The sequence below is a fragment of the Chiloscyllium plagiosum genome, unplaced genomic scaffold (genome assembly GCF_037043375.1).
Source record: "Chiloscyllium plagiosum isolate Xiang-an unplaced genomic scaffold, Cpla_swu_hap1 HiC_scaffold_14, whole genome shotgun sequence".
Classification (NCBI taxonomy): Eukaryota; Metazoa; Chordata; class Chondrichthyes; order Orectolobiformes; family Hemiscylliidae; genus Chiloscyllium; species Chiloscyllium plagiosum.
In genome coordinates this window covers 29,379,212-29,400,607 of record NW_028270152.1, presented here as the reverse complement: position 1 = coordinate 29,400,607, position 21,396 = coordinate 29,379,212, and the positions used below count along the sequence as shown (strand labels likewise).

Below are 21,396 nucleotides of genomic sequence, written 5' to 3'. Positions count from 1 at the left end.
TTAATATTGTACCTCAAATGCCAGACCTTTGCCCACTCATTCAATGTATCTATGTCCTCTACAAAGTTTCACAGTCCTCTGCACGCTTTGCCCTACCACGCATCTTAGTGTCACCCACAAACATTGACACACTACACGTGGTCCCCAAGTCCAAATCATCAATGTAAGTTGTGACTAATTATGGTCCCAACCCTAATCCCTCAGGCACACCACTAGTCACCCATCACCAACCAGAAAAGCACTTGTTTGTTCCCATTCTTAGCTTCCTGTTAGTTAACCAAAGGTAAACCTTTGCTGCACATCCTGCATAACCAGAACATCTTCCCTCAGGTTAGGGGACCAAAACTTCACTGTACTCCAGGTTTACAAAATCAGTCCATTTTAATTACAGTTTCCATGCAATGCAGATATTTTAATTGACCTATTCAGACATATAATGGCACACTTTTAGGGCGGGTGAGATTTGAACTCTCACCTTCCACCTCCAAAGTATGTACAGTACCACTTGCCGCAGTAGCCTTCTGAATTCTTAAACCAAGCTCTGTCTGTAGTTTCCAGTCGATATAAAAGATCCCAGGCTACATATCTGAGAATTGCAGAGGAGGTCACTGGTGTCTTGGCCAATATTTGTTCTTCAATCAATGTAACTAAATCACCAGCTAGTCACTTACCTCCATTGTTCCGTTAGGATAAGTTTGGGTTAGGGATATTTTTTCCCCAGTTTGTATTGCTCAACTAGTGGGGGCTTCAACCAAGAAGATACATTAAAATTGAATCTTGGACATTGGATAAGTTTCACTTGAGAGGCAATGATCTAGTGACATTATTGCTAGACTATTAACCCAGAAACTCAGCGAATGTTCTGGGGACCTGAATTAGAATCGCACCAAAGCAGATGATAGAATTTGAACTCTATTAAAAATGTACGTGGCTGTGCAACCATTGTTGGAAAAACCCATGTGGCTCACTGATGTCCTTCAGGGAAGAAAATCTGTTATCCTACCTGGTCTGACTGAGGTGTGACCCCACACCCACTGGAATGTGGTTGACTCTTAACTGCCTCCGCGACAATTATGGATGGGTATTAAATACTAGCTTAGCTAGTAACACCCTCATCTCGTGAATGAATTCTTAAAAAGAAAACCCGTTGAGAGTTGGTATCATTGGTCATGCCAAGAGTTCAGTCATGGGTAACTGCTGGGAAAGTTGTGAAAGAGGTTGTGGCAGTGGGTATCTCCAGTTCTGCAGAGTCCGGAAAGCACCAATGCCCTACCAAATCTATAGAATTGTCTTTATTTTAAACTGATATTGCTACCTATGTTTTTGATTGAGCACTGGAGCTATAAAAATGCTCGAGTAGGGCAGTGTCATTGCTAATATCTTGGCAGGTTGCCTTCCACAAATTTTAGTCGTAGGATCAAATTAGTAAACATTTTTCGCTCTCAAAGATAGGTGAAGTGAGACCATATTCTGCTTCGCTTTGCTAGATTACAGAAAATTTTAACTGTTTATGAAGTATTTTGGGATGTTTGAGGTTGCAAAAGTTGATACTAGGCTGAAAGTGAATGTGAATTTGTTGTAGAAGATTTGGCTAATCAAATTAGCATATAGCATTAATATTTGTTACCAAACTAAAATATTTTAAAGATAGCATAGTCCCTAAACAGAAGGGACAAAGCAGTTGATAGTCAATTCCAGCTATAATTTTGATCATTTAAAAATCTGGTAATTTACTGATGATTCCAAATTGGGTTTGATATAGGTTCTGAAGAGGCTTCAAGAGGACTTGGACAGGCTAAATAAGTATAATAGCAAATGGCATATATTGTATAGGTAAAAACAATGACTGCAGATGCTGGAAACCAGATTTTGGATTAGTGGTGCTGGAAGAGCACAGCAGTTCAGGCAGCATCCGAGGAGCAGCAAAATCGACATTTTGGGCAAAAAGCCCTTCATCAGGAATAAAGGCAGAGAGCCTGAAGCGTGGAGAGATAAGCTAGAGGAGGGTGGGGGTGGGGAGAAAGTAGCATGGAGTACAGGTGAGTGGGGGAGGGGAGGACGGTGATAGGTCAGGGAGGAGGGTGGAATGGATAGGTGGAAAAGAAGATAGGCAGGCAGGACAAGTCATGGGGACAGTGCTGAGCTGGAAGTTTGGAACTAGGGTGAGGTGGGGGAAGGGGAAATGAGGAAACTGTTGAAATCCACATTGATGCCCTGGGGTTGAAATGTTCCGAGGCGGAAGATGAGGTGTTCTTCCTCCAGGCGTCTGGTAGTGAGGGAGCGGCTGTGAAGGAGGCCCAGGACCTCCATGTCCTCGGCAGAGTGGGAGGGGGAGTTGAAATGTTGGGCCACAGGGCGGTGTGGTTGATGGGTGCGGGTGTCCCGGTCTGCCACCGCAGACGACCGTTCCCTCCGTGACTACCTGGTCAGGTCCACGCCCCCCTACAACCCACCCTCCCACCCTGGCAACTTCCCCTGCCACTGCAGGAACTGCAAAACCTGCGCCCACCTCCCTCACCTCCATCCAAGGCCCTAAAGGAGCCTTCCAAATCCATCAAAGTTTTACCTGCACATCCACTAATATCATTTATTGCATCCGTTGCTCCCGATGCGGTCTCCTCTACATTGGGGAGACTGGATGCCTCCTAGCAGAGAGCTTTAGGAACATCTCCGGGACACCCGCACCAATCAACCACACCGCCCTGTGGCCCAACATTTCAACTCCCCCTCCCACTCTGCTGAGGACATGGAGGTCCTGGGCCTCCTTCACAGCCACTCCCTCACCACCAGATGCCTGGAGGAAGAACGCCTCATCTTCCGCCTCGGAACACTTCAACCCTAGGGCATCGATGTGGACTTCAACAGTTTCCTCATTTCCCCTTCCCCCACCTCACCCTAGTTCCAAACTTCCAGCTCAGCACTGTCCCCATGACTTGTCCTACCTGCCTATCTTCTTTTCCACCTATCCACTCCACCCTCCTCCCTGACCTATCACCTTCATCCCCTCCCCCACTCACCTATTGTACTCCATGCTACTTTCTCCCCACCCCCACCCTCCTCTAGCTTATCTCTCCACGCTTCAGGCTCTCTGCCTTTATTCCTGATGAAGGGCTTTTGCCCAAAACATCGATTTTGCTGCTCCTCGGATGCTGCCTGAACTGCTGTGCTCTTCCAGCACCACTAATCCAAAATATATTGTGTAGGGTTTTGACGTTATTCATTTTGACAAGGGGAAAAAAAAGGAAAAAAGCCATATTTCAGAAATTGAGAGGTTGGGAAATGTAGATGCCCAAGGGGATCTGGGTGGGCTTGTCCATGAGTCACTAAAAACTAGAGTGCCGGTGCAACAAGCATTTAGGAAGGCCAGTAGTTGATTGACATTCATTCCAAGGGGACTTGAGCACACACAAGATGTCTTTCTGTAGTTGTATACAGACTTGACGAGAACGTACTGGGAGTCTTGTGGACAGTCCTTGTAAGGGTGGACATACTTGGTATAAAGGGAGTTCAGTGGTGATTTCATCAGGATAATTTCTGGAATGGCAAAATAGTTGTAGGAGTAGAGACTAAGGAAACTGTCTGTATTCACTACACCTATGAAGAATGAGAGGTGATTTCATTGAAACTTAGCAAATTCTTATTGGACGTGACCGAGCGCATGTAGTTAGGACATTTCTCCTGCTGTTAACTCTAGGATGAGTGGATATAATCTCAGGATAAGGGGCAGACCATTTTAAGACTGGCATGAGGAAGAATTCCTCCGAGTGGGAAGTCCTTGAAGTTCTCTATCTCAGTGGGCTGTGGGAACTTAATTGTTGAACAGGTAGTTTCAAGACAAAAATTCTTAGGTTTTTGGAGACTAATGACTTTAAGGGAGATAGTGTGGGGAGGTGACATTGAGAAGATGATCAGTCAGGATCTGTAATGGTAGGACAACTTTGATAGGCTGAAGAGCCTGCTTGTGTTCCTATGCTTTTAATACTAATGGGGTTCAGCTCTGTGGCCTGGATTCACTCAGTGTTTGTGAGTGGAGACCAGTGGACAATCAGTTTAGCACTTGCTGCTTCCATTGAAGTGAAGTGGAAGTTTCATACTTTCCTGGGAGTCTGTCTTTTGAAAGACAATGCCAGCTAATAAATCAAAGATGTTGGATAATTGCAAAATTATTCCTGGTATTAAAATATAAAAAAGCTTAACATTTCCTCATATCTTTAGTACTTTTTAAGTTGCTTTACCATTAGTAGATTGATTTTGAAGTGCAGTCACTACTAGGTAGGGAAATTGAGACTGTCATCATGTGTTAAGATCCTACAAACAACAGGTTCTTGAGAGAAACCTTAGCCATGATTCAGAGATTTTTCTGTTGATCTTTTAAATCTTGCTATGCCGTGTTTTTAAATTGATCTGAGGTGGTAATCAAGGAAGCCTCAGTTCAAGATTATGTGATTGCACTTCTAACAGTACAGTGCAATTTACCATTCTATCTTATGTGTTCAGCTCCCTGGTGGGACTTAACTCAGTCAAAATATTCTGACTTTGAGCCATGTTGCCACTTGTCAAAAAATATATAAAATGTAGCGTATGGATTTTTGAGTACACAATGCAGGCAATGTAAGCCTGACCACTGGGATCCTTGTGTGCACCTTGGGAAACATAGCTTTGAGCTCGAAATTGATTTTGTGGATTATGCACCACTCTAGAGTATTTGTCAGAATTGAATGGATGAATGTTAGGTTGTATGAAGCAGTACTGCCAATGATATTTATTACATGATCAGATTTCTTTTTTAAAAACATATACATACACTTAATGGAGAGATCAGTCTTTGCAGTGATACGTTATAAATTTGAATTACAAAGCATTACATTCAGAGCTTGAAGAATGTGTGTACTTAAGCATTAATATTAACTGCTATTGCTAAGAAGTAAGCCTTTCACTGATCTTTGGAATTGTACTAATGCACTGTTTTTTTTTCTTTTTGTCCATTCAGAATCGCCCATCGGTAATTACATGTGCATCTGGTAACAATCGTAACTGCAACCTTTCCCATTGCCCTATTGCTCACAGCAGTTGTGTTCCAGCAATGCCCCTAAACTACAGGAGACCCTCCAATTGTAAGTTACATTTCAGTGATGTTTATGTAAGCAATCTAACTCAATCCAGTCAGGCCCGTAGGGCACTGTTTATATTTTTTAAAAATACAGTACTTACATCCGTATAGATTTCTCTTGATCATTTCAGCTCTTAATCTTTAAGTAAAGGGGCCTCACATAAACAGAAGCAAAGGCTTTTTTTTTTAGTTAAAGTTTTCATGTTTTGCATTTATTAACTCAGTGTAGATTTCATACTAAATACTTGTGGCAATTCACAAAATATGTCTACACTTGACTATATAGAATCTAGTGGTAGCTACATGTAAGAATGCAAATTGCATTTCGCATGGTAAATTTGAACTCTGAATAGACTTAACAATTGGTGATAATATGGTACCGTGGTGCCAAGTGAATATGAATTAACAAAATGGGTTCACTGCAACTGGGCTTCAACTGAAGCCAATGTAGGTCATGAGAAATGATCTTTGATATTTCTCCTGTGAATTTCTGCTTGCAGTGTTGTTTCAGCACACCCACTGTAGAACTAAAATGGTGCTCTCATCAAAATTGAAGTACAATTTAAAATAGTCAGGAAATCATTTTTCTAAGTACTTTTTTACTCTTGCCTAGAAAAATTTTAACTCCTTGCTTTGTGCGTAGTTCTCTTGTCAGCAAGTTGGACGGCAAAGCGTTGCTAATTGTATACTGCTGCAAATTATAGAAAAAGGCTGATGCTGTCATCTCCCACAGACTGATATCTGGTTACCTGGAGCATTTCTCCATCATTTTCATGATTACGCATCCCCCATTATCAGCAGTGTGAATACTACCTCTTATCTTTTCATGACCACTCTGGCTAGTGAAATAGGGAATTGCTATCCATCTGAATGTTAATACTGCTGTGCGTTACTCATCTAGATACATACATGAAGACATTACCCCCAAAAAGATCTCCTTTTGTTCTTAGCCACTTTCACCATGCTGTTTACCCCTTCATTCTGTTCAGTCTCCTCTGCTTTCATTTGTTCTTTTTCCCATTTGTTATAGTGTGTTTCATGTCAGAATCTAATTGTTAATGGATGTGGTCAATTTCAAGATTTTACTTGGGCTGCTCAACACAATTTTAATTTTCATGTTTTGGTGCTTCTCACTGATATTTGGCTGATTTACATTCAAGGAGGGAGATCATGTCAACTTAATTTGGGCAATTCAAATAGTATTGCCATGAGTGCAAAATGCAAGTTATTTTCTGCCAATTAGGGGAAACCCTTCTTGAGATTTAATTAAGTTATCAACAGGTTCTTTATTTTAAGAATATTGTATTGCTTCTATCACTCTGGTTATCAGATCAAGAGTGTGGTTATATTGCATCACAGTACAGCATAATGGGATGGAATTCTGTCAACCATTATAATAAAAAAGAGTCATGTTCTATGTCCACTTGGTCCAGGTTACTCTTATAGTAGTCAGTTTTCAACTTAACTCCTCTGTTTCAATTGGCAGATTTTGCCATAGATCTGGTGGCACTGTAGGCCAAAGTATAAAAGTGTCTGGGTTGCATGCAGAGCAAACTTTTTTTGTTATTGTTACATCAGCAGTGTACTCTGGTTTCAGCGAGAAAATCTGAATAAATGGGAAATCCTGATCTAAGTTGGTACAACTTATATAATGAATATTACTTAATTGAGAACTTAATTTCTTAAATGGATTTTCCAAAATAAAATGCTGTGAAGAAAGTTGGTTGATCTGTGTCTTTAAATTCATTTTCAAAATATTTTGCCTTTTATCACAAAGGCAGCTTGAACTCTTTTTAAATACAATCTTATAATGTAATGTCTATTATAACGATTTTGTAAATTAATACAAATATTTCTGTTCTAAAATTTTTGAATTGTCTAGTAATTTGAAGAGATGATGGTTGCGTTAAATATGAGCAACATATAGTTAATGTTTTTAGTCAGTTTATGTCCATTGTAACAAACATACAGACAATTTAGTCACACAAGCCTGCTCCATCATTCAATAAAATCATGGCTGATCTGCATTTCGAGTTCCACATTGCCATCTACCTCAATAGTCATTGATTCCTTTCCCTGACGAGAATATATTCACTTGTGCCTTAAAAATGTTCAGTGACCCTGATTGCTCTACCTTCCGAGGTAGAATGTTCCAAAGTGCACACCCCTCTGAGAGATAACAATTCTCATCACTATTCTGAAATGGAGACTCCTCATTTTAAAACAGTGGCCCCTAGTTCTGGACTGACCCACAATAGGAAGCATCCATGTTGTCAAGACCATTCAGCATGTTATACAGTTCATCATTCACACCTCGCTCTTCAAAACTCCAGTGAAAACAAGCCCAGTCAGAGTAACCGATGCTTAAAGACAGCCCATTCATTTTAGTAAACCTCTTCTGAACCGTCTTCATTGCGTTTGCGTCCTTCCTTAAATAAAGATATCCAAATGCATGTAGTAGGCAAGCTGTAGTCTCACCAGTGCCCTGTATAACTAAAGCATAACTTTTAATGTTCAGTTCCTCTTGTAATAAGAGGATAACATTTACAAGTTCTACCTGCCTACTAACTTTTTATGGCTAATGCACTAAAACACCAGAATTCAGATTTCTGCAGTTGAACTGTAAGTAATACTCTACTTTTTTGTTTTTATTTTTCCTGCAAAAGTGAACAACTTCACATGTTTTCACCTCCATTTGCCAGATTTTTATCTACTTATTCAATCTATGTGCATCTGTCAGCATCTTCCTTATGTCATCTTCATAATGTAGCCAACAATAACACAGGTAATTGAATTTAGTTACTGTGTCTTTGCTCCCATCACCTATGTCATTGATGTAAGTTTGTAAATAGTTGATACTCCAACAGTGATCCTATGGGAGTCTACTCACTACATCTCGCCAACTGGGAAAAGACTCATTTATGCACACTATTTTTTGCCATCCAGCCAACTTTCTATCCATTTTATCCTACACCATGAACTTTAACCTTCTCGAATTACCTATTATGCGGCATCTTTATTAAACGCCTTTTGGAAATCCAAGTACAGTCCAATTACAGGACCCCATTTATCCGAAGTGCATGTTACTCCTTTAAGCAACTGTTAAATACAATTTCCCTTTGATGAAACCATGTTGACTCTTCTTGATTACCTTGAGTTTTTTTCCTCTGTGCATGGCTATAATCTCTAATGATCAAATCTGACTCCTTTCTCACAGCAAATATCAAACTAACTGGCCTGTTTCCTGTCTCAGTCTCCCTCTTTCTTTGAGCATATATTTGTTGTTTTCCAGTCAAATGGAATTTTCCCTGCATTAATTTACCGAATTTTGCAAAGTTCACACCAGCACATCTTACCACATAGAGTCATTAGCTGTATCCTTTTAGACCATCAGATATAATACATCTGAACCCAGAGACTTGTTAGTTCGTAAGTTTGCTCAGTACTATTTTCCTTGTGTTTGGTAATTGCACTGTGTTCTTCTCTCCACTTCTGATTTGCAATTGCTATTGGAATTTTTAAAATATTCTCTATAGTGATGAAAAGGGGAACCGGGGCGACACGCTCTGCTGATTGGAGTCATATCTAGCACGTTGGAAGACAGTTGTGGTGGTTTGAGGTCAGCTGAGCTCAGCTCCAGGGCATCTTTGCAGGACTTCCTCAGGGTGGTGTCCTACGCCCAACCATCTTCAGCTGCTTCATCAATAACCTTCCCATCATCATAATATCAGAAATAGGGATGGTCACTGAAGATTACACTATGTTCAGCACCATTCCTGACTTCTCAGATATTGAAGCTGTCCACGCTCAAATGCGATCAGATGTGGACAGCATCCAGACTTGGGCTGACAAGTGTCAAGTAATGTTTGCACCATACAATGACCATTTCTAACAGACTATATAACCCTTAACATTGAAAAGTGTTACCATCACGAAAGTAGTAGTTTCAAGATGGCAGCAAAGTAGCAGATCTGCATGTATGCTCTTGTCTGAGGCTTATCAACTCCTATCTGCTTTCTTCCTTTGTTTTTCTTTTTACTTCAGCTCTTTCTCTTTTGTTGTTTTTTCTTTTATTTCTTTTTGCTGAGTTTGTTGGCAGCATCAGTGCGGCTCTGAGAGCGGGCCTTACGCAGAGTAGTGGCAGCCTCCTGGCAGTTGGATGTGGCAGCAAATCTCCTCCAGTGTTTGGAGGAGACAACCCCAGACACTTCAAGACCTCAAGGCAGCATCTCAGAGGAGGGTGGCCAGAGCGGGACTGTTGGTGCAGCAGCCTGGCAATGCAGCCAGGGCCTTCTGGTTCAAGAATGCCCAGATGCCGACAAGGCAGCAGCAGAGTGTTGAAGATGCTTGGAGAGGGGACTCCTAGTGATTTTGAGACATCAGCAGAGCCAAGGGCACCTGATTGCAGGGCAAGTGTGAGTTCAGCATGGGACTGCAATGGTGAGGTGGGCCCAGTGAAGAGATGGCACCTAAAATGTGGCAACTCCTACATTGGTGGGTCCAGTACAGGTGTCATTGGTGAGCTAACTCAGGACTCCTGGTGGAGGCAACAGAATGAAGGTAGACTCGCTTTCAGTTAAAAGCTTTTCAAAATGGCACTGAGTTGTGGCGACTTGTGAAGCTTTACACTGTATTCTACTATATTAATGCAAGTGACAATAAATCATTCAATTCACTTCAATAATCAACATCCTGGGGGCTACCATTGACCTGAATCTCAACTGGACTCCCCACAAAAACACTGGCTACAAGAGCAGGTTTGTGAATACTGCAGTGAGTAACTCTCCTCCTAACTCCTCATTTGCCTGGATGGGTGCAGATCCAACGACACTCAAGAAACTTGACGTTCTCCAAAACAAAGCACCCTGCTTGATTTGTACCACCTCCAAAAGCATTCATTCCCTTCACTACTATTGTTTAGTAGCAGAAAGGTGCACTTATCTATAAGATGCACTGCAGAAATTCACCAAAGATCCTTAAGATACCATCTTCCAAACCCGTGACCACTTCCACCTAGAAGGACAAGAACAGCAGATACAGGGGAGCACCACCACCTACACGTTCCCTTCTAAATTTAAGAGTTCTTGGAAAATTACTGCTGATGCGTCCCATCTGTCAGAGCCAGCTCTCTGGTCAGTTTCAGAATGTGCTGCACCAGGAAGCCATCTTGGGAGTGTTCTATGAACTCCTCATCCAACCCAATGCAGCTATTTTGCAGATTGTGTAGAATAAAGTCACCTATTGCTGTACCTTTATCACAAGAGCTCAATGTTTCTTGTATACTTTGTCCTACATGTGGTAACCATTAAAGGGCATATAGACTACCTCCACTTGTGATTTATTTTCCCTACTAGTCCTCCTCTCCACCCAAGCTGATTCTACATCTTGACCTCCTGAACCAAAGTCATCTCAAACAATTGTGCTGATGCTGTCTGTGATCAGCAGCACAGTTTCTCCATTTTTACCTAGCTCCTGCTTTACTTAAATGTATCTATAATGGTTATCAAATTGTATTGAATAACTTCAATGTGTGCTACTAATTCATTTATTTTGTTATAAAAGCCCACAGCACTGCAGGCTTCAGATTAGCAAGTAGGAGCAGCCATTGGGGTTACTACAATGGAGGTGGTCAACACCTGAAAGTAAATGGGCCTTATGTTAGCTACACAGAAGAAAAGTAATGAATGAAAGTATATTTAAAGCTAATACTCATTGGAACCGAATAAATAAATGGAGTAAAAATAAAAACAAAAATCACCTGCCATCTAGTGTTGAGAAGATGGATCAAAAATTAATGCCAGCTTCTGTTGGTTTTATTGTCAAGTGTCTCGCATGGACAACAAAATTAGTAAGTGTCAAAAATATGCATTGTTACGTGAATTATAATTCATGTGGAAAGAAAAATGTAGAAAAAAAATGATAACCAAGTTGCATTTAAAATGTCAATAAACAAAGCAGATCCTGAAACAAATTGCCCAGATGGCACGTTTCTTTGGGGGGGGTTGGGGATCGAAGATTCTCAAACTCATTTAGTGAAGGATTTTCCTGGGCTAGATTTTCCTGTACCAATCTCAAACAGCAACACCACCAACCTTCTCCCAACCTCCCAAAAATAAAATACCCTGTGTTGCCAGACCTAACTGTGTCTCAACTTTCCTTTTCTAGACCATATTACCGGTGTTTACAGCTTGGACTGAACCACTTTTTTTAAACTTTATTGTTGGCAAATAATTCCCTCTTCACTCCAAGTCATTAGTGTAGCCATAATCTATCTTTCTCTCTGTTTCTCAAAGCACAGATGGTGAAGCCTCCACCTATTACTAATGCAAGATGACTTAACACTCACGCTGCTGACAACTGTCAGCTTGGTCACAGCCTTAGACCCAAAGTTCCCTCTATCTCTTGCTCCCCACAACACCACTCTTTCTCAGTGCTCCTAGTTAATGCAACCAGTGAATAAAACCCAGACATGGGGACTTCATTCTTTGCTCCAAGGTTGTTGCTCCATTCAAGGACTCCTCCCTGATCAAAGACATTGCTAGACCAGCCACACTCCCCCAAAACTGCCTAGTGCTAGGAATCCCCCATCCTACTTTTTTGTCTATTCTTAACTAGGGAGTGATGGACAAGCAGATCTGGCAACATGGGGACGGTGATATGGAATATTATCCTAGCTAAATCTGCCTTTGCAGTTTCTTTATGTCAGAGCTCCCAAAATATCTTCGTGCTCCCAAACCCCAGGCTTTACCTTTTTTACTGTTTAAACTCTCAGCCCTACTATAGTCCTTCCCTGTGCTAAAATGCCCTGTCTAAATACAGCAAATTATTTTGTACATCTTCATTCATTCTATCAAAATCTTGCAAGATCGACAACCCATACTTACTGAAACCTGCGATTTCACCCCTGGCATTCTTCTCAAGCTTATGGGTTGTTGTAAGCCTATGCTCTGTCATTAAGCACCTACCTCTAAACTACTGTTGGAAAGCAAATTCTGAATAGACGACTTCTGTTAACCTCTTTAAATTAAACTTGAGAGCTAAATTTGAATATGAGAATAAAGAAGTTTACAATTAAGTTCTCTAACTTGCAGTTTTCATGAATAAATGGACAGCCTCGGAGTCTGATTCCAAAAATTTCAGAGCGCCTTGTTAAAGGGAACGCAATTTGATTTGATCAGTCACCATAATTTAGGGTACTAGTATGTTGCGTAGCAATACCACATTATTGCAGTAACCTGTAGTAGATGTTGCAATGCTGTGGAAGATATAACTCTTTGCTTATTTCTTTGATGGCTGTCTATGTTGCAGACAAGTGTAAAAGAAAAGGGATCCTATTTCCAGACCTGTTTTTTAATGTTCATTAGTAAATATTGGTTGCATTATTTTTTTCTCCTGTTTTCCCTCTTGCCTTGTATTCTGATGACAGTGACTCTTCAAGTATAATAAAACGAGCAGCTGTCTGTTACTTCATACATGTGCCCAAAAACAGTCAATATGGGTTAGACTTAATTCAAGCATACAGAAATAACACTCTTAACGCCTTCTGGTTTTGAAAAGCTGGTGCGAAATGGTGTGCAGCCGGTGGTGATCACCACCTGGGCCTAAGAAACATCCTGATCTCAACGACAGCCATTTAAAGGAGGTATCACATGGACAGCAGGAGTAGATTTAAGATATTCTGTCCTCCGTCCTCAGATTTGTTTCTTCCTTAATTAGGAAATTTGGTGCAAAATATCAAAACAACTAATATCAGAGCAGCACCAAGTTGAATGAGCTGACTTCTGTTATGAAAATACTGATTTACAGTTTAGAGCAACAGAATTATTTATGATGAGCAGGTGGAAGATGGTTTTGGAATTGTGCTGTTTGTGATGAAATATTTAGTATCATTCTGTATTTAGCAAATATGCTTTGTAATAATTTTTTGTATAAATTAAATCTGATGTTATCATGCATCAAAAGTATTAAGGGGTATGGAGCAAAGGTGGATATTTGGAGTTAGCTTACTAGTCGATCATGTTCTGGTTGGTGAATAGGTACAAGGAGTTAAATGGCCTACTCCTGTTGCTATGTAGATGTGTGTGGGACCTAATTAACCATTTATGTGTTTATTTTCATTATTTTTGATTATGATCAGAGTAAAATTTGAGAAACTATTACTTTAATTGGGATGATTTCTCCTCGTGCCTCTCTCTCTTGTATTTTAAATTGTGGATTTTTTTTCCCCCTCTTCCCCCACAGCCTCCATAACTACTACTACAACTTGTGACCCTGTTGTGGAGGAACACTTTCGCCGAAGTCTTGGAGAGCGGTACAAGCAACCAGAACCTGCGACAAATTCAGTTTCCATCACAGGATCGGTAGACGATCATTTTGCCAAAGCTCTTGGAGAAACATGGCTTCAGATTAAGGCTGCCAAAGATGGTGTTTCCAGCAGCCCTGATTCTGGCTCAAGAAGAGGACAATCCTCACCCTCGTCCCATATGGTCAATCACAATCACTCCCCTTCAGTTGTTTCATGAAGAGTGGACCACATTGCATTTTGTGCTGAGTGAAATGCATGGTTTGACTGAGCTTGAACACTGCTAAATAAGTGGGAGGGGTATTTTTTTAACTAGACACTTTTGTGTATTTGCTTAGCATTTGCAGAAGGGTGCCCTAAAAAAAAAGCAGGAACTATTCATATAAATTGTATGATGTAGCATCCTTATCTCCTGCCTCAGTTACCAAAGAAACCTCTGATGCAATTCTGCTGCCCCAAAAAGCCATGTTATGATTGGTTGACCCAAACGCTTTGGCCTCTGCTAGTTCCTTTGACTAGAGTGTGTGTGGTTTGCTTACATTGCTTTTCTGTTATGTAATTTTGTACGTTTATATACTTGAAAAGAACTGTATGTCTGATTTGCACTATTGGGGAGTGGTGAGGTTGCTTGTCAACTTTACATCAGATTTTCTTGTTTCGTTAGATGGCAGACTGCTGACAATGAGGGCTTCGTATGATATGTATTGTGCTTTTACAGAGGCAAGATAGCTTTGGAAGGGAAAGTCTCATACAGGTATTAGCCTTTCTCTAGCTTCAGATTACAATTTGTGCTTGGTGCTCACAACTGGACTGCATTTGTTTTCAAAGAACAAGGGCATTTTGTTTTCCTTCACCCTTCATCTGTATTTGTCAGCTTGTTCAAATAGATTTGAGAAATGAAGGTCAATAGTGCTTCTATTAAAGTAGCTGCATGATTTAAAAAAAATAGCTGGTATCTATATTGTATAGGCATAATGAAAAATAATATTAGAGCTTTTTCTTCAGAATTGTAGTTTATTTTCATCAATAACAGTCCTAGATACTTACTGCTGGTACAGTTTTACTCAATGACATTTAAGCATGTATTCACACTGGTAGAAGCCAGCAAAAGAGGATAGCCTCAGGAAAGGCCTGCATATAATATTCAGTAGATTATAAATTCCATGGTACAGGCAGCAATAGCTTTGTTCATGACTGAATAATCAATGCATAAAACCTGCTTGATAAAGTAATAGAGTAGCTCCCATGATGTCTGTGAAATCAGACTAAGATTCACAGTTAAACAAGTCGTGACATTATTTGAAACAAAGAGAAGCATTTGGCTTGGCTTTAATGTGGTAATGAAGATTGTCATGGCTTGTGGAATGCAATTTTAATTTTTTATGCTTATTCTAGTCCTGTGCCAAGGCGTACATTCCTCTAATAGTATACTGCTATTTTGTTTGCTGTATTAATAGCTACTACAACTACTACTAGTAGAGGCAGAGGTACAGAAAGCAGCTGTGTAATGCTTTATAGCTTCCCGATTTAGCCTTTGTCTTTGAGAAAGTCACACATGCCCATACATTCCGTCATCCCAGTAAAAACGTACACATTTCATCGCCACCTTACTGGGTAGTTACCGCTTGTCTGCTTTGGCATTCAGTACCCTACTCTGTAGGAAAATCACTAAATGAACACTTTTTATATAGGTAACTATAAGACCATCATTACGCTGTGCGTAAAGAATGTACAAAAAAAAAATTCGTAGGTATTTTTTGAGGAACAATTAATTTGTTAATGATATGTAGCTATTTAATTTTCCCTGTCCTTTTTGTTGTAATCATGCATTTTTTTTGTTTGGAGAAAAAAGTTGATCTTTTTTGTTTGGTGTAGATTTGTCTGTTATAAGGTAAAAAGTGCAGGAACACAGTTATCTATGAAAACACTGCGTTAGCATTAATAGCCACTAGTTCATTACTGCTACAGGCTACTGAGCATTATAATGGTAGAAGGCTGTAGATGCTGTCTGTGGACTCTATACGTCTGGTTACTTCGCTGTTTTTGTTAATGTGAGACAACTGAACAAGAATACAAACAACAATCCAGGGATTGTGGACTAGTTATAAATTTCGTGGAGACTGCAAAACATTCTAAAATGTATAGACCAGGTTTGTCTACAATTTTTATTACTACGGAGAGCAGAAATGTCTACAGTGTACTTACTGTTAGTTTCAGTTTGTAAATTTGAACTCTATCCCTCTTGTTTGCGGCCTTGTTTCACCCAAAATGGAAAAAAGCTTTTGACAGGCCACTTTTTGTACTTAAAGTAGCCTCAAAGAACAATAAAGTGCTCTTAAATCATTTGTCTCTTGTAATTTTGTTGAGATTTGTCACTGGTTCTTTTTTCAGCCAGCAAGGGAGACAGTGACCTAGTGATAATGTCACTGGACTAGCAATCAAGAGGCTTAGATTAATAGGTAAAAACAATGACTGCAGATGCTGGAAACCACACCGCCCTGTGGCCCAACACTTCAACTCCCCATCCCACTCTGCCGAGGACATCGAGGTCCTGGGTCTCCTTCACCGTCGCTCCCTCACCACCTGACGCCTCGAGGAAGAACGCCTCATCTTCCACCTCACAACACTTCAACCCCAGGGCATCAATGTGGACTTCAACAGTTTCCTCATTTCCCTCCCCCCACCCCACTCCATCCCAGTTCCAAACTTCCAGCTCAGCACTGTCCCCATGACTTGCCTATCTTCTTTTCCACCTACCCACACCACCCTCCTCCCTGACCTATCACCTTCATCCCCTCCCCCACTCACCTATTGTACTCTATGCTACTTTCTCCCCACCCTCCTCTCATTTATCTCTCCACCCTTCAGGCACTCTGCCTGTATTCCTGATGAAGGGCCTTTGCCCGAAACGTCGATTTTACTGCTCCTCGGATGTTGCCTGAACTGCTGTGCTTTTCCAGCACCACTAATCCAGGCTTAGATTAATACTCTTAGGATATGTGGTCACATTCCACCGTGACTGGAATTTAAATTCACTTAATTCTGGAATAAACAGCTAGTCGCTGTGTTGTGAATTTACCATCAATAGTCATTAAAAACCCCTCGTGTTCACTAATATCCATTAGGGAAGGTAATCTGCCATCCTACAAAAAAAAGTAGATTTTTGAGAAACCATTCTGTTGCTAATGAATGGTTATCTCATCAGTGGGGATATTTGACCTCTTCAGGGGGCTTTGAAAATGACCCTGTTGTGTTTTCACTTGTTTCGCGAGATTCCTGCTGTGGCCAAGTTCTGATCAGAATAGTTGCTTTGGAAGTCTGGTGTCATGACTGAACATAATACATCCTACCCAATAGAGCTGATTTCCTTTTAAAACAAAGAAAAACTTGAAGTAATAAAACTGAAAAAGTGCTAAATCTTGTTAAATATATGAAATTTAAAGTATGCAATAATTATCATGATGGAAATTTAAATTGTGAATTATGCTTTATCATGTACTGCTTCCAAGAATTCAGTCACCGATGGAAGGGTGACTGAAGAGTGACTCATCTTTTCATATTTCCTCCTTTCACCTCACAAATAAGAAATCCAAACTCAAAGAAAATAGTAAAAACTGAAGGAATTGTGGGTGTAAATCAGAGACACAAACAAATTGCTGGAAAAGTCCAGCAACTCTGGTAGCATCTATGGAGAGAGTCAGCCTTAACGTTTTGGGTTGAGTGATCTTTCCTCAGAACATGCTGAGGAATGGTCACTTGACCTGAAATATTAACTTTGATTCTCTCCACAGATGCTGCCAGACCTGCTGAACTTTTCCAACAATTTCTATTTTGTTCAAAGACACAGAGTCATTGGGATTGTGACAACCTTGCCTGAAATTTATAATTGCTGTCAAATTGGACAACCATGTAGACATTCACTATCAGATGAAGGTAGAAAGGAAGAGCAGAATATCATGCAAGAACAGAAAGTGCTAGAATTACTCTGTCTGGCAGCATCGAATTAAATGAACCTAATTAACATTTTTGAGTTGAATATGACCTCTTCATAATTGAAGAAATATAATATTCGGAGGAAGGGTCACTCATCTTAAATGTTAACTCTGATTTCTCTCCACATTGATGCCAGACCTAAGATTTTCCAGCAACTTCTGATTTACATTACCCACAGATCTTTTGCTTTTGTTTTTAAGGTCTGTTATAGGCTAGAGGACGGGAGAGATTAATTGACAAAGGTGTCATGGAACAAAAAACAAAGGGAATGGTTATGATTGTAGTAAGACCATAAACACATTTATTTTGTTTGTAAATGCTAGAATGATGCAGATACCCTAGCACCAAAATTCAAAGGAGCACATGGCAGAAAGCTGCAGAATTCAGTGAGGGACAGACGACATGATCTGAAATCGTTGAAATCAGTGTTGAATCCAGAAGACAGTGAAGTGCCTAAGCTGAGGATGAGCTACTGCTTTTCAAGCATATGTTGGGATTCACTGGAAAACTGAAACAGACCAAGGACCAAATGTGAGCACGAAAGTAAGATGGTAAATTAAAATGGTAAGCAAGCAGAAATTTGGGGTTACACTTATGGTCTGAGCAGAGGTGACAACAGAGCAATCAACCAATTTGCATTTGGTCTCCATTGTAAAGTGGACTGCATTGTGAGCTTTGAAGACAGTATACTAATTTGAAAGATATACAAGTAAATGGCTGCTTCAACTTCTACCGTATTTCTGTCATACCCTTTTGTTCTTTCCAAACCCCCTCCCCCACCACCTTCAGTTTATAATTCTTTGTGTCCACTCTTCTTCAATACTCAACATGTATCCTAATCTGCTCAAAATGTTGACAGTGCCAGACCTGCTGAGTACTTCCAAACTTTTTTTTAATTTCAGATTTCCACCACTTAGTTGATTTTTTTTTTTTTGCTTTTGTTAAAGCTTATAGAATCTTCTTAAAAATTACTAATATCCTGCTGCGGTTGCATTTATTTTATTTGTTCATGGGATATGGGTATTGCTGGCTAATCCAAAATTTATTGTCACGTGTAGGGCACCCTAGGTAAGGATGGTGGATTCCCTTCCCTAAAGTACATTAGTGAACACACAGATCTTTTGACAACAATCAACAATGTTACCAGAGCATTAGACTGAGGTTCTAGGTTGCTAGACCAGTGGTATTACTATTATGCCATGTTCATGTATTTTCAATGTGACTGATGCTGTTTCGGGCCCAGGTGATATATGCATGCACAAACCTCTGTTGCTGGCCCCATTGATATCATTTTGGTAAGAGCATTCGACTGAACGTCAGGACTCAAAAGCAGGAAGTATCCAAAATGGGCAGATCAGGAAAGTTGAGCTAATGTCAGCTAATTTATTAAAGCTTCATGCTCCAATTAATACAAGGCTTAATCTTTCACACATTAACATGTTCTGCAGCAGTAAGGATCCACGTGGCCTAAGTAAAAGGATCAACAACTATTTTCAGGTAGTTGCTGGTTGCTGGGGTTTGTAGTACTGTTTGGGTGCATTGCTATTTAAAGCCTGCTGAAGACTACAGCATTACATGCTGAAAGTCTTGGTTCTGATTGCAAGGCTTCTACTTTGGAGGCAATGGTTTGTATTCATCTTCGCCTGCAGCCTGACAGGGACACAGTGAGGCTGAAACCACTTTTCAAAGAGGGCTTAAGTGGAGTGGAGTGGGGTGGGGTTAGGGTGGATGGTTTGCACATGTCAGAGGGTGGGGGCTACACCTCTTGGCGGAATCTGTGTAGTGTGCATTTTAGAGGTAAATTGTATCAATTTTGGTGAGGAACACTGTTTTTGGCGGAGGTACCTCAGTGCAGTACGAGGGCGATATTGCCAGTCCCTGTGCACATTTGCTTGAAATTGTGCTGTTGCCTGAAGGGGACAATTTTTTTGCAACATGTCCCAGTTTGCCCTGCAGCTTTGCATAAAGGCTAAGGTTCAAGTTCTCTTGCCAGATCTTCATTACTGCTCTCGAGTTGGCAGAGTATCTCTCGTCTTCTCTCCCCTGTTTACGAAAGAAGCAGCTGCCCTTCATTAAGAGCTCTTGATAGCAGAATAGCAAGCTACAGTAGTGTTGTGGTTATGCTTCGGGACTAAAATGCAGAAAATGAGTGTTCAAATTCCACCATGGAAATGTTAAGGCTTTGATTTTTACTTCAGAAACCTAGAAATTTAGAATTGCTATTAGTAAAATTTATGGATTGCAACAAATTCACTAATCTTCAAAGAAAGAAAAGAGGTAAGGCTGGGTAAAGTCTGGGGTTGATGATTGCTGGCTGGCGATGAGGACAGTGCCAACATGAACAAACAAAACCATACTGTCTGGCTGTCTTTCTTTAGATTGTGGGAAAGAGAAGCTCAGAACCTCATCAGTGTTGCTTTGTCACTAACTGGTATCACATCTAAGAAGTCAACAAATCTCAGTCATTGATCACAAATACAACATAAGATTGATCTGCAATATCCTTGTACTCTATCTCTTTCTATTCCAAAATTGGGTTTTGAGACCGGACTGGAATGAAACATTAAAAAGGTTGCAAATACAAATATAGATATTTTAAACACTACTATTTCTAGAAAACTGTTTTGACTTTTAGCCTTGATGTCGGAAATAAGCTTGTGCTTTGTGCACCAGTTACTGAAACTTTTCTGCTGTTCTTAAGCTTGATAGTTGGCAAATGCCTTCTGGTTAATTGGAGGTGTTGTCCTGGAGAATGCACCATTAATGACTGACAGTCATAACCTTATGAAGAGTCAAAGGGATATACTCATTAGATATAACCAACCCACAGTTGTAAAACTCACAGCAGTGCCCAACATGAGATGCGATTCCACAGTTGGATGCCATTTGCTACATATTACTGTGTGTTTGAAGAATTATGCTGACAACCAATTTACGACTCAGTGTGGCTCACTCACATGTACTGGAAGCTATTGGTCTTGTTGTTGCTTAACCCAAAGAACATGCATGCGCAATGTGCAACAAACGAGGCAATAGCCAATCTCTGGTTTGTTTCATAGAAAACTGTCTTGACCAATTAGTCAACCTACCTATTTAAAATGTAAAAAAAGTTTAAATTATTAATAGGTACATTGTCCATGGCAGCAGCTCCACCACCCAGAGGGATGACCCTTAAAAACCAACATTTTAAGTATACAAGATGATATGCCCCGGTATGGTCTCATTTGCCAGTAAACTGGTTTGTCCTTCTGGGAAATCAGAATTCACTTGTCAACCAATCAGCATTCTTCTCTGACAAGAATGCTGTTCTTTTGCTTTTGTGCTTCTAATGAAGTTTCCTGATGAATGCAAAATAAAATGTTCTGAGTTTTTTTCCTCAGCAATATTCAATCTGTTAGTTTTTCATTCTTATCCCCAGGTCATGGTTGAAATGCTATTAGAATTTAATCTGACTATTCATTTTCCCTTCCATTTAACCAGCTGCTAATTTTTACCTGAAAGCATATACTCCACAATGTAAAGTCAGCTGGGTCCAACCTCCAAACTTTAATTTAGAACTAAAATTGCATTTCCTGTGTTTGAAATTGGTGGGTCCATCTCTTGTACAAAGAAAAGCCATGCTGGTAAGACACTGGTCCCTTTGGGATTTTTGTTTTCCTATTTTTCTTGGGCTTAGTCTGATAAGTGTTTACATGCTCATTATGGACTGCAGTGTGTCTCAGTTTTGGGATTTATCTTTCTTTTGAATGGAATATTTTTTGAAATTGTTATATTGAATGCTGTGTTTTGAATTAGTGAATTTGCACTGGGTGTTTAAAAGAAGCCATAAGCAAAAAGTGAGTGTTTGCACCAAAGCTAGTTGGGCAAATTTGTGGAATATCTCAAAGTCTATGTCAAACTGACACAATAAGGGCCATGTCTCAGATTCCCCAGTGTAATTGTGGAACAGCTAGAGATGTTTTCTTGGAACCAGCATTTCAACTAGTAGGGA

The 21,396-nt window shown here is 40.2% G+C and overlaps 1 protein-coding gene across 4 annotated transcripts in view; it reads left to right on the top strand.

Annotated features, from left to right (window-relative positions):
* The window catches only part of vgll4b (vestigial-like family member 4b), a 119,534-nt gene extending 103,777 nt beyond the window's left edge, over positions 1–15,757 (top strand). For all 4 annotated transcript variants that reach the window (XM_043707937.2, XM_043707939.2, XM_043707934.2 and 1 more), the window contains 2 exons: positions 4,991–5,114; positions 13,352–15,757. In XM_043707937.2, the coding sequence (XP_043563872.1) occupies positions 4,991–5,114; positions 13,352–13,632 (405 nt within the window). In that variant the 3' untranslated portion in view covers positions 13,633–15,757. The remainder of the gene's footprint in view (positions 1–4,990; positions 5,115–13,351) is intronic.
* The last annotated feature ends 5,639 nt before the right edge of the window (positions 15,758–21,396 follow it).